Consider the following 14,311-nt stretch of genomic DNA (forward strand, 5'->3'; position numbering starts at 1 on the left):
TTTAGTGAAGGAGATCAAAGACATTTAACCATAATAATGCTCATCTAAACTTATTTATAAAGCAGCACAGAGATTTGCAGATTTCTACAATTCTGCACATAAAGCTGCTTCAGTTATCTTGCCTAAGATGGTTCATTCTTAAGTTTCACCCAGAACAGAGCCATTCAGGTGTGCTGAAATAGGGCACCCAGCACCTGCAAATCACTTAGGGGCTATCCAGCCCTTGGTATTTTTCTTTTCTGATTTTATTTTGTGTGTGCATGGGTCTTTCCATCCACCAACATCATTTTCTTTTTCCAAATTTGTTTCTCATGGGGCATACATTTCAATCTCAGTGTATAAGCCTGAGTTCCCAGTCTATGAATGAACATAAAGTCTTCTAAATGAATAATAGAAAACATACACAGTTTTTAGAAACAACTGGTTAATTTTGTTTACATGTGACTGTTTATTTGACATTTGGTGACTATGGGTTACACATATTCTCATGTTGCTGATATTCAGCTTTAATACAATGTATTTATGTTCATTTTTGTTCTCATTGATCTCCCTTTGGGGGAGGGTATCTCCTCCACCCTGATTCTGTTTTTGTCCTCCCAGCTTTCTTGTCCCAGGCAGCTATGAAATGAACTACATAAGAGTGTTACAGGACTGGATTTCATAGTGGTGGTCATTGTTGCCACATCTGTTAGGATCGTTCTACACTCGTGTAGGACCCTGGTAGAGACACATGCCCGACTGGCATGTTCTCTCCCTCCTGGTCGATCGTTCGGGAGCTTCAAAAGCTTTCTTCAGTCCGAACATCACAGCAACTGATACCAAAAGGCATTAGCACGCTTAGGATCTTACAGAGTATTGGCGGTTCGCGTAACAGACTCAATAGCTCAGCATGTTGGCTAAACTACGTTTATTTACATATAATACACTCGGAGTATTCTGACTTAGCTCCTTCCTCTTTCTCATCAGACAGCAAAGAGAAAAAGAAAAAAGGACAATAGTCCCACTTCACGGAACACAGCAACAAAAAATGTCCTGTCTCCGTCACTTCCCACTCTGTGGAATGAAAACATACACCGTCATGTGATAGACAACAATCTCATGACTGCAAACACGGAGCAAGAATCCTAACATCCTCCCCCAATTCATGAACCGTGTTGTAGTCATCATTGTAACTGAAACAAACATACAGATGTCATACACGTAGTATACCCCTGCATCACCCGTTCCACCCTTGGAACTACCTGCAACTAGACTAGCCTTGGGCCTTACCATCTTGCACTTCTGACTAGTCTTGGCATCCTAGCTTTCCTGACTATCAAGAAGTTTCACACCTGGCTAGCAGCTCAACACAGGTCTTAGAACCCGAAGTCTTGGGTTGCTTTCTCATGACTGTCTTCCGGTCTTCTCTCCACAGGTTGATAAAGATGTCCAGTCCCTACATGAACAACCTCATAATTCTTGGAGGGATGCTCTCCTATGCATCGATATTCCTTTTTGGCCTTGATGGATCTTTTGTCTCCGAAAAGACGTTTGAGACGCTTTGTACCGTAAGTCACTCTGAAACGTTTGGTACTGTTAATCTGCACAAAATAGGCTTTCGGTCTTGGGAGGAAATGGGATTCTTTTTGGGCCAGTCAGCCACAACATTGAGAATATGGAGCACCTGCATGAGTTTTCAGTGAATGTTTAAACTCACAGTCTTGAAGTTTAGGTGTAGTATTTAGGGAGGGAAGGATCCTGTGTCAAGAAGACGGTAAGCAGATGTTTTCTCCAAGAAATGTTTCTGTGCAGCAATGATCTAAGTCGGGCATGTCCAAAGTCTGTTTTTGGGGCCTAATTCTGCCCACAGGATGGTTAATCTGGCCCCTGTGACAGTTTATTTCCTGGGGTAATATCCTAAAAAAATCCTCAACAAGTTCAATCTTTAAAAAAGGTCAACAACTTTGGTCGGCCCTCACGGCCCTTCACTTCATCAAATCTGGCCCTTTTTGAAAAAAGTTTGGACACCCCTGATCTAAGTAATCTCACATTCTGCTCAAGCTTTCTCATATTGAGGAAGGGAAGTTGGCTAAACATTTGATTGAGCAGAAAGCTGATGTGACCCTGACAAGCTTGCTTCAGATTTTCGTTTTCTGACCCCTTTCAACCTGGCCTAGTTTCAGGATGTGTGCGAATATAATGGGCCCAGAGGTATAAGAAGTTCAGGGTATGTCTTTATCTCCATGTCCTGTCTCTTAGTCCTGTCACTGGCTTGATATGGTAGATCAATGCATTTTGGTGAAAATCTGGAGTATGACTCCAAAGTATGTTGTTGGGTAAATCTGTCTTATTAAGATAAGCCACCATTAAGACCAAATATAATTGCTGCATTTTGAAATTTGATTACTTTATAGCAATCAGTGTCTAATTAAGGACAACTGGTCAATTCAATATTGCTAATATATTGCACATCAACCTACAGTCGAAAGAGGAAATGGCCGACAACTTGAAATTTCAGCCACAATACCTGCCTTAAGACCAACTTGAAAGCAGTGGACTAGCTTTTTAAGTTTCAAATAACTCTTTGTCAGAGTCTTAAGAAGTAATGACTCCTCTCCTTTTTATGAATCTAAAAGCCAGTCTCTAGCACTAATCAGAACTCATTGGTCCCTTGTAAGACAGACAGCAGAAGTAAAGAAAAATGTGATTTTAGCAAAATTGAGGAATGGAGAATTTGCTAAATATAGAGCCATATCACCTAGTAGTTGTGGGGCATGGTTTCTTCCCACACCAAAATACAGTGGTACCTCGGGTTACATACGCTTCAGGTTACATACGCTTCAGGTTACACACTCTTCTAACCCAGAAATAGTGCTTCAGGTTAAGAACTTTGCTTCAGGATAAGAACAGAAATCAGGCTCCGGCGGCGTGGCAGCAGCAGGAGGCCCCATTAGCTAAAGTGGTGCTTCAAGTTAAGAACAGTTTCAGGTTAAGAACGGACCTCCAGAACGAATTAAGTACTTAACCTGAGGTACCACTGTAATGTCTTGAAACTTTGCACTTTGTCTAAGTAAACTGAGAGTCCTTTTATGGTGGGGGTGACATTGCCTGAGGAATGTTTCCTAAGTTACTTATGGGGGGGGGTCCTGGAAGATATTAGTATATCATAGGCCATATATAATCTAGGGACTTGAGTGATCAGGAACAAAGTGGAGGAGGGAAAATGAAGGGCATCATTTAAAAGCATGGGAAATATGAGAAGACTGTCTAAATTGACAGAATATTCAGTCCATGGCTCCTCTGTTAGTATATATTAGCAAACTATGCTTGACTTTAATGTATACATATGCCTTAAGTATCTTTTTATAAAATCTTTCAAACCAATTCGGTGGGTGGAAATACATTAAGTGCAAAGTTTAAAAGTTGGCACAGTTAAAGTGCCTATGAAATGCTAGCATCCAAATGTCAAAACAAAGCAATTAATGCCCTCAATGACCACAACCCTATACTCAGCGTGGCATGAAATTCCAAAAGGAACTGAGGACTCTACATATTTGAAAGAGGACACCTTCCTAACCATCAGGAGAATGTGGAAATATTAAGTATGCTTTATATTTGTGGGTAGGAGAGAGGACATTAGATATCATATATTCATATAATATAATTTGTGGGCTTTAAATATGGCATACTGAATTAATGGTTTTTATAACTTCTAGTTTGGGTGCATATTTAAATGGTAGCTGCTGAATATCCAATTTGCATTCTCTTGCTTTTGGGTACTGGTCATTAAATTTTTTTCTTAACTTTAATATTAGTTCTGTACTTGAAGGAGAAGTTGTGTTTTTTTGAGGGTTGCTGTTGATTATACAGTGGTACCTCAGGTTAAGTACTTAATTCGTTCCGGAGGTCCGTTCTTAACCTGAAGCACTACTTTAGCTAATGGGGCCTCCTCATGCTGCTGCGCCACCGGAGCACGATTTCTGTTCTCATCCTGAAGCAAAGCTCTTAACCCGAGGTACTATTTCTGGGTTAGCGGAGTCTGTAACCTGAAGCGTATGTAACCCGAGGTACCACTGCACATGAACAACACTTGATATATCTGCCTTTGCAAAGCAATGTCTATTGAGATATTTGGTCATATTATGACTCTCTCAGCTGAAAACGCCCTGTATAGCTAGGGTTATAATGGCAATCATTATAACAAGACGACTTGGTTTCTTTGTACAGCTCTTCCGCTGTTTGAACAGCACAATACAAAACATTTAACATTCCTCAGAAGACATAGCCCAACCACTAAAATCTTATTTGGCTTTTGTGCATATCTTTGCAGTTATAAGTACTAGAAGCTTGTTCTTTTCTTTTCTCTTTTGAGATGAAACTTGAGATCCCCAGGAAGCTCAATTCTGTGCTCTTTCTACAGCTCTGGAAAACAGCAGTATGCCCACAACAATGCTTATTTGTTTGTCTTTGTCCCCTACTGTATCATGCTTAGCCTCACATCCTTCATAAATAAGCATTCGGTGGTTATTGTTAATGTATTCTGTCTTGGATTATACATTACAGCAGGCATGCATTAAGGAGAAGAGCCTGCTAATCTTGTATGGCCGTCCATTGAATTCCCAATAAAACTCTTTTTGCTTCCTTGCCATCACTGGTGGCCTACCTTTGAGTTGATGGTTCTCGCATTCTGTAAGCTTCCTTTGCGCCAATCAGGTACAGCCTCATTGGGAGTGGAGGGAATGAAGTAGCTTTGTGAATTAAACAGGCTTTAATGCTGCAACCAGAACCAGAGATGGAATTGTAGTCGTACCCATCTTTTGTGTGTGTCTTCTGCCCTGCTTCTACTTCCCCTCAACTCAGGAGGCTCCTGTGTTCAAGGGATGATATACTGGGAAATTACAACATGTTTCCTTCTAAGCAACCCCAATGCTATCATTTGGAAATCAGTGTTTTAATTCTGTCGTAAGGGTCTGATATAATTCAAGGAGAAAGAGACAGATGTTCATTCAACCTGGCATGGCAATGACCAATCTAAAGCATCTATCCTCGTGATGAAGAGAACTTTCTCTTCTAGTTGAAAAAGTAGCGGCTGCCATGGAGCCACCATGTTGAGTGCTCACTCAGGAGCAACTTATGCTTGAGGCAGAGAAGGAGACAACCAAATTTTCATGGCTTATTTAATCCTGTTGGGTTTAGGAATGGTTTTTGAGTACGTTTCTGAGCACAATTCAAAGTGATGGTGCTGACCTTTAAAGCCCTAAATGGACTCAACCCAGTATACCTGAAGGAGCGTCTCCACCCCCATCATTCACTGTGATCCAGCGCCGAGGGCCTTCTGGCTGGTTCCTCACTGCGAGAAGCGAGGTTACAGGGAACCAGGCAGAGGGCCTTCTCTGTAGTGGTGCCCACTCTGTGGCACACCCTTCCATCAGATGTCAAGGAAATAAACAACTATCTGACTTTTAGAAGAAGGCAGCCCTGTTTAGGGAAGTTTTTAGTGTTTAAAGTTTTATTCTTTTTTTAATGTTTTGTTGAAAGCCTCCCAGAGTGGCTGGGGAAACCCAGCCAGATGGGCAGGGTAGAAATATCATCATCATCATCATCATCATCATCATTATGTGTACACAGTTTGACATTTTGCTGTGTCCCTGCAAATGCTTACATCCTCACTATCACCAACTCACCAGTTTGTAATGCAATCTACTCTTAGGCCGTGTGTCAAAAACATGGCAGATTCTGGAAGGAATGACAAGACTGATTCAACAGGCAAATGTCCCAAGTCCAGTATCTCAACACACTGCTGTAATTGAGCCTTTAACCGGATGCAGGGTTATAGCTTTGGAGTAAGAAGAGATTTCCAAATATGATACTGTTTTCAAAATCATCGGATTGAACTGAAGTTGCCAAATAACAGAGCACCCAGTCAAACTCTAGTTGCATCCAGTTAGTCAATCTTAACAACCAGATGTCACAGATGGGGATGTGCATATCTCCTCTGAGGTTCACTCAATAAATTGTTTTCTTTCATCCAATGATATTGTGATCATAACTTAGTATTATTATTAATAAGGAGCTCTGTTACGTGAGATGAAATTGATCTATTGAGGCTGCAGTCTAGCTGCACTTATTTAGGAATAAGCCCCAATGAACATAGTAGGCGACTTACTTTTGCAGGGAAACACGTAGGGGACGGTTTTGCTGTTTGTAAGGTTAAATATTGTTTCTGCCACATGACTTCCTGGCTTCTTTTCTTTTCCCCCACCCTCTTTAGGCACCGACTGTGATGTTTGGAATTCCCTTCCAGACATTTTACAGTTATTTCAAGCACCAAGAAAGAATCAGTGTTTTATAACCCCAATCCTTACTTTTAATACAGTATTGTATTTTGCAATTACAATAGCATAGGCCAAATTCAAAGAGGAAATAAATGTTGGGACTGTAAACGCCTAAGTAAATCATGTAGAAATAAATATTTCAGCCAGTTTTAAAATACGTGAGTGCATAATGTTGGCTTTGGTGAAGACACCCCTTTCTCATGATTGAAGAGTTTGTTTTTATTAACCCAGTTAAGATTGTGCTTATGTCTGACTCTTACTGTTTAATTCTAATATTCGTCTGATGCCTAGTTTTTCTACTTGGAACAATAGAGTTGCCTGTGGTGATTTGCCTTGTGAAAAGTGGAATGCAAAAAACTGCAGCATAAATGCTATTGATGCAGAGGTTTTGTGTGTGTGTGTTTTTTTAAAAAAAACTGCATCATCAACATTGCCAGCTGAACACTCTGTCCCACATTCAAAATCTCTAGGACAAAAAAAGGATACAATTTTTCATTGCCTTAGATTTCCGTCCTTCCCCTTGTCTGAAGCGGTCTCTCTCTCTCGTATAACTCTTCTTTAGCACCATTTCATTTTATCTTTGTAAAGCATTTACAAATCTCTATGAAATCAGTAGAAGTTGAGGGAGCGCTCTTATGCACCAAAAGCTGGTGTGAAGTAAGCCGGGTGTAAGTTAAGCCAGCGCACAGTTACACCAGATCCAAATCCCATTCAGCAGTGGGGCTGTTACTCCTGGTCTGCCTAAGCCTGGAAGAGGGAAAAGAAGTATTTAAAATAATGTTAGGTTGTCAGGTCACATGACATAGTTGAAGGGGCACCTAATCTCTGCTTTCTAGTCCTGCCCCACCACATCCCTGGAATGCTCCCTTCTGGGGAGTTACAGCAAACGCTGGCTTAACTTTGACTGAGCTGTTCTTGGGTTAGATAACACTGGGTTGTATACATTTCCTACAAAAGAGACACAAAACTTTTGATTCCTGAGTATGCTAAAGCTATCCAATATTAAATGGTTGAGTTGGAGTTCCAGGTTGCTCATCTTGGTGGATCTTGCCATAAGACTTCTCCTAAGGGTTTATACTTCTGCTCTTTTCATTTTAGTAGAACATGTTGTTGTTGTTTCGTTGTTTAATCGTGTCTGACTTTTCGTGACCCAATGGACCAGAGCACACCAGGCACTCCTGTCTTCCACTGCCTCCCACAGTTTGGTCAAACTCATGCTGGTAGCTTCTAGAACACTGTCCAGCCATCTCGTCCTGTCATCCCCTTCTCCTTGTGCCCTCCATCTTTCCCAACATCAGGGTCTTTTCCAGGGAGTCTTCTCTTCTCATGAGGTGGCCAAAGCACTGGAGTCTCAGCTTCAGGATCTGTCCTTCCAGTGAGCACTCAGGGCTGATTTCCTTAAGAATGGATAGATTTGATCTTCTTGCAGTCCATGGGACTCTCAAGAGTCTCCTCCAGCACCATAATTCAAAAGCATCAATTCTTCGGCGATCAGCCTTCTTTATGGTCCAGCTCTCACTTCCATACATCACTACTGGGAAAACCATAGCTTTAACTATACGGACCTTTGTTGGCAAGGTGATGTCTCTGCTTTTTTTTTGGCTTTTTTTTTTTTAGTAGAACATAGGAACGCCCTAACCTTCCTCACTGGATTGCAACCCAACTCCTACTTTAAAAGATACATTTATTTATTACATTTTTATGCTCCCTGCCATGAATATCAAAACGTATCCATTATTTCCTCTACGAGTTTGCAACTCTCATTACACTTGGTTCATAGTTGTTTTTCTGCAGTCGTGAAAGTTTTTAACCTTGTTTGAAAGGAAAGCTGCCGGTTTTCCTATTTGAGAACTGTGGGCTTGGTGCTTAAAACCCTAAAACTGATATAAAGGAGTTATTCTTTTTTCCCTTAGTCTAACCCAAATGTATAAAGTTTTGTTAATAAAGTCAGATATGGGGAGGAAAAAAACTGATTTTTTTTTATTCGTTTGTTTCAGGTCCGGACATGGATACTGACAGTGGGCTACACAACTGCATTTGGTGCAATGTTTGCAAAAACATGGAGAGTCCATGCAATATTCAAAAATGTAAAAATGAAGAAAAAGGTGAGTCTTTTTTTTTAGAAAAATCATATTTTCTTTCTCTCCTCTAGCCTTTTAGCTGATGATAGAAACACTGTATTGAAAACCTAGTAGGTGCATGCAGGATGTTTACATATTAAGAATTTCTATCATCTCAGACTGATAGCAAGACTGACAGCAAGATTCTGAGACCATGCAGATCAAATATTTAATAGAGAGTGGAATATTTACAGAGAATATCTAAAAGAACATTGTAAAAACCTAAATTCTTTGGCAGGCCTGGATTGACCTCTGCAAGAAATAAGAGAATTTTACAAAATTAACACAACTGAACAACCTAGGACAGATAAAGTTAAGTGTGCAGCTAAACAATGTAACTTAGGAATCACAATGGGGGGATTGGAAGTCATGTTGGAATTTGTTATGTGTGAAATCAATAATAATAATAATAATAATAATAATAATAATAATAATAATAATTTATTACTTATACCCTGCCCATCTGGCTGGGTTTGCCCAGCCACTCTGGGCAGCTTCCAACAAGTGATTAATTTTTTATTTTAATTTTTTCGTAATGAGTCTTGATTTTGGATTGCCTTTTGTTGATTGTGTTGTATTTTTTTGTTCGGTATTTGTTTTGTTTTGTTTTTAAAAACAATAAAGCATTACACAAAGAATTAATATCTCTGTGTTGCCTGTTTTCTTACTGGCAACTGTGCTGTGAAAGTTCATGGATTAGAAACTGTCATATTGAGTGGCACTTAGCTTGGGGTAATAAGTATGATTTGGGGATGTTTTGTGATGGTGCTTTGATACTGTTCATCCGCCTAGGTCCTAGTGGAATATTGTATGAACATTTGTTGTTCTGCTGCAGGTGCCCGGTCCAATGATGCTCCATTGAATTGGGATCAACTTGATATTATCAATATTATTGGTTGAATTCTGATATTTTATCCATATGTGTTCTGCCTTTGGGTTGATATCAATAGTTAGTTCATAGATGGAGAAGCCAATTGTGTTATGTGCCACTGTAGTGCAGAGGTAGTTGGTTTGGATGTGATGTGCAATTGTGATAGATTCTGAATTTTAAATAACTTGTTCTGCCAGTATGGGTAAAATATATGACTGCTGCTGTGCAGTTTGGTCCTGGGCATGTTGCCATTGTCCTCATTTTATGTAATCTAGCTGTCAGTCTACTCTGGGGCAAATCCTGATCTATGGATTGCCAACAGCCTTTGTCTCCTTTCATTTCACTTGTTGGCACTGCTTTTGTTGTCATGCATGGCACTGAGAAGATTTGGCCCTTAGCCAAAAAAGGAGGCTGTCAGTGTCCTTGCCAGGTCACAGGTTGAGGGACTGTAAATTCCATCTCTGGTGGGTTGAATTGCTAGAAGCAGCCAAAATTGTGGAAATTTTAGAGAAGCGAGCAAGCAGCATTTCCTGGCCTTCCTGTAACATTCACCATATGCAGGTGGTTCACGTATGTCCAGGATTAAGTGTATATTGTGATGATGACATAGGATGTCCTACCACAGCAGAGGCATTTTCTGTTTGTTAAAATAAATTTATTTCTTGTACATTCACATTGCGCTGAGATCCTATATCAGTCCAAGATCTACCAGGTGTAAAATGAAGAGTAGACTGCTAGTAAATTTGAATGCCTGATATGTTGCAAAAAACTCAAGAAGCACAGCAAGGAGAAACAGTTTCTTGCTGTTGTGTCCTGACAATACATAAATTTGCTGGTTCAGACACAACGAGGCAGACGTTCACTCCAGCTGGATGTTGTTGTTTTTTTTTGTGCAGTTCCCTGCACAAGCAAGAACAAGTTTTGGAGTTTATGTTTGTAGATCTGGGGTTGTCAGCCCGGTCCCCACCACCCACTAGTGGGCGTTTCAGAATTCTAGGTGAGCCGCAGGGGGTTCTATGGCACAAGCTGAATCCTCCTTCCATTGAGCACTGGTGGGTGGTAAGGAAATTTTATCATCAAGAAAGATGCGTTAGTGGGCGGTAGGCATAAAAAGTTTCACTACCCCTGGTGTAGATCATTCTCCTTATGAAGAAAGAGTAAAGTAAAGGTAAAGGGACCCCTGACCATTAGGTCCAGTCGTGATCGACTCTGGGGTTGCGGCACTCGTCTCGCTTTATTGGCCTGGAAGCTGGCATACAGCTTCTGGGTCATGTGGTCAGCATGACTAAGCCGCTTCTGGCAAACTGGAGCAGCGCACAGAAACGCCGTTTCCCTTCCCACCAGAGCAGTACCTATTTATCTACTTGCACTTTGACGTGTTTTCGAACTGCTAGGTTGGCAGGAGCAGGGACCGAGCAATGGGAACTCACCCTGTCACGGGGATTCGAACCGCCGACCTTCTGATTGGCAAGTCCTAGGCTCTGTGGTTTAACCCACAACGCCACCCGCGTCCCTTAGGAAGAAAGAGTACTGTATTGTAAAACTTTCTGATGTGATTATGTGTGTATCAGCTTCCGAGGTTCCCCTTCTAAGCTTACTCTTCTTTTAGTGCCTCACAGACAGAGCCAGTTATCTCAAGTGGACAGCTAGGTGCCTACATCCTGCTTCTTTCCCCTGGAATCAAGAAGGGAGGGGAGGCAAAGGGATATTCTCTTTAAATCCGCTATTCTACTTTCCCTCACCCTAGTCACCGAAGAACATGAGAAGGGCCCTCTTGCAATTCAGTGAATCACAGGAGGAAACGATCACAGGGATGGGAACCTGTGGTTTTCCAGGTGTTGTTGAACTTAAACCTCTTCATCCTTCCTGGGTGTTGACTATGCTGGCTGGAGCTGATGAAATATGGGAGTCTATTACCATCTGGAGAGCCATTGGTTTGCCTTACCTTCTCTATTCCAGTTTTCCTTTAATTCTGAAGTTTTTTAAATGTGAAATTGTAATTGTAAACTGCTCTAAGCCTTAGGAATGCATGGGATAGAACAGGGATCTCCAACCGGTCGATCGCGATCTGTGGTCGATCACGGTCGATCATGTGATTCCTGATCGATTGCCAAAAAAAGCTCAACAACTTTGGTCAATCCAGTGGGTAGACCAGTTTATTTATAGTGGGAGTAGATTGCTGTCTCTTGAAAGTTGGATAGTGCCTGGGGTAGAAGCATAAACAAAATTGGGATTCACCTGTTCTGTTGCAGGTATCCCCATCAAACCTTGACCTATCTCGAGGCCTCCAAGATTTTTTTTCATAGAAACTACAGTTGCTGTGTGATCCTGGGTGCAGGTGGTGTTGTGGTCTAAACCTCTGAGCCTCTTAGGCTTGCTGTTTGGAAGGTCGGCGGTTTGAATCTGCATAGCTCCTGTTGCTGTGTCCCAGCTTCTGCCAACCTAGCAGTTCAAAAGCACATCAGTGCAAATAGATAAATAGGTACCACTGCACTGGGAAGGTAAATGGCGTTTTCATGCGCTCTGGCTTCCGTCACAGTCCTCCGTGTACCAGTAGCGGTTTAGCCCTGCTGGCCACATGACCCGGAAAGCTGTCTGTGGACAAACGCCAGCTCCCTTGGCCTGTAAAGCAAGATGAGTGCCACACCCCATATTCGCCTTTGACTGGACTTAACCATCCCGGGGTCTTTTTCCTTTACCATTTTACCTGGGTGCACTCACTGCATATGGACTGGAGGATATAGTAGCTCTGTGCAATAAGACTCCAGGATCGGTTTGCAGGAAGCAATCAATGGCATGAAACTAGGCATGGGGTCTGTAAGCAGATGCCAGGAACTAGCAAAACAATTGGACTCTGTTCCAGACATCCAATGGATAGCCTGAAAGCTAATCAGATAAATTCACATTACTAGTGGATTGGAACTAACATGGTTCACTCATCTGTATTAATTTGACATTTGGCCTGTGCTGACTGTTGTACTCAAAGGTTAACTGCCAGTGGTTTCAGTGGGACTGAATTTAAGATTGCAGCCCCAAAAGATTTATTAGCACTATGAAGCCAATCACTTTTATTCTTAATAATAATATTGGATGTTTTCATAGTTCTTTCTGATCTACTAAATAAATAAACAGGGAAATGGGGTGTTTTGCAGAGGTAAAAATCTTCATGCTAAATAAAATGAGCACCACCAAGTGCACTATTAAGAGACCATCTGCTGAAAATGAACCAACATATGGCGATTTGCATTTCAATTTTTTCTAGCATTGTAGCTTACTTCAAAATAAGAAAAAAATAGAAACCTGCTTAAAATTATAATGAGGGAATTAGTAGTATATTAGCTGATTTTTCATAGCAAATCTGCCCTGTAGTGTATTGGGTTTGATATTATACAGCTTAGTTAGTGAAATTTGTATTTTAGTTAAAGGAGCAATGAGGAGGATAAAGTTTCTTTATTTTATGTCATAATCTGTTTATAGAGGTTGTCAACATGTGAATAAGAAGGATAAAATGGGTTGGAGCCAGATTGACACTGGATCCGCACCTACCAGGGAGTAAGTCCCATTGAAGAGAAGCAGAATTTGTTTGGCGTTGTAGCCCTGATTCATTAAAAGCAGCCCTTTGATCACCAATTTGCTGGCAAGAATGCAAGAGGCCAATTAAGTAGGCTCCACTGTGGCAGTGCTAAGCAAAGGGTGAAACTGCCACAGTGTAAGGGTGGCACACAGGTGGAAATTATTCCATGGGAAATTAAACAGAGATAAACAGCACACTTCTTATGTGAAAATATTTCATTTTGGATACAAGTCCAGACTGTTAGCTGCATGTAGGTGGCGTCGAAACCAATAGGGCAAGTTAGTCATGACCTCATCCTATTTATGCCAATATGAACAAAGTACAACTAATTTAAACCAAATTCTAAACAGGCTTATTTAGGAGCATGACATTTTCTTCTTTGCTCCTTCAGCTAAAGTTCAGGTTCATTCTCTGGACATCTCCTGCCTTGACTATAGCAACCTTCTTTTGTCTTCCCTTTGTTGCCATACCTTAATATAAGAATGGGGAGCCAGTGGCCCTCCAGATGTTGTTGAATGCCAACTCCCATCAGCTCCAACCAGCATAGCCAATGGTCAGGGATGATGGGAGCTGTAGTCCAACAATATCTGGAGAGCCACCATCCCTGCTTTAGTCCCATGAGGTTGGTGGGATGCAATAGGTTGATGAAGCTGGACATTTGCTGGGGCCAGACACAGGCAAAGGACCCATCCTGCCACAAGAAATCATTTTCTGCTTTGTGCATATGACACAAAGAAATGACTCTATGTCAGTCAGACCTTCCTGGCATCCTGTAGAAAGCAAGTTCTTGACCCTTGACAGTTGTTGGAGTGTCATAAAAGACTCTTAGGAGATGGGCTGAATAATGCCTCACATTGTATGAAGCACCCAGCACAAGGGAGGGTGCATCTCTGCCCCCACCCCAAGCCCTCTGAAAGGGAAGGGAAGCATTCCCTTATTTTGCTTCTGAAAAACCGGCGTGCTGTTTCAGTGGTTAGAGATGAGACTGGATGATGGCACTATATATTTTCTGCCTTGCACTTTTTGGATTCAAAAAGTTGAATTGAGTCCATAACTATACCTTCTGTTGGAAGCTGTAACGAATGTATTTCTGAGTTCCCTTAACCTGAACATGAAAAGCATTGTGTCTGTGAATGCAGAATATATATATATATATATATTTAATTCTGAGTATTATTGTCTGTTCCACTATCTTCATTCTGCATGATTTAGATGTTTTTGCTCTTCAAACAGCACCGGCGAGCAGGAAATGTAGCTTGCAAGATGACCTTTTCTTGTATTCCGGTATCACAAAGACCTTTTTTTGTACATAATTAAAAAGGCTTGTTAGCACTGTTACATACCTTTTATTTATGGCACTTAAGAAAGGCGCCACAGGAATCTCAGACTTATATGGGAATGCCCTCCTATGCTCTCTGCTTTTTTTCTCCCT

The 14,311-nt window shown here is 41.2% G+C and overlaps 1 protein-coding gene across 1 annotated transcript in view; it reads left to right on the forward strand.

Annotated features, from left to right (window-relative positions):
- Nucleotides 1-14,311, forward strand: part of GABBR2 (gamma-aminobutyric acid type B receptor subunit 2) — a 277,930-nt gene that overhangs the window by 176,424 nt on the left and 87,195 nt on the right. Inside the window, exons 11-12 of the mRNA XM_083749682.1 lie at nucleotides 1,415-1,547; nucleotides 8,312-8,419. Of these exons, the coding sequence (XP_083605808.1) occupies nucleotides 1,415-1,547; nucleotides 8,312-8,419 (241 nt within the window). The remainder of the gene's footprint in view (nucleotides 1-1,414; nucleotides 1,548-8,311; nucleotides 8,420-14,311) is intronic.

Source organism: Podarcis gaigeae (genome assembly GCF_964106915.1).
Source record: "Podarcis gaigeae genome assembly, chromosome: 7".
NCBI lineage: Eukaryota > Metazoa > Chordata > Lepidosauria > Squamata > Lacertidae > Podarcis > Podarcis gaigeae.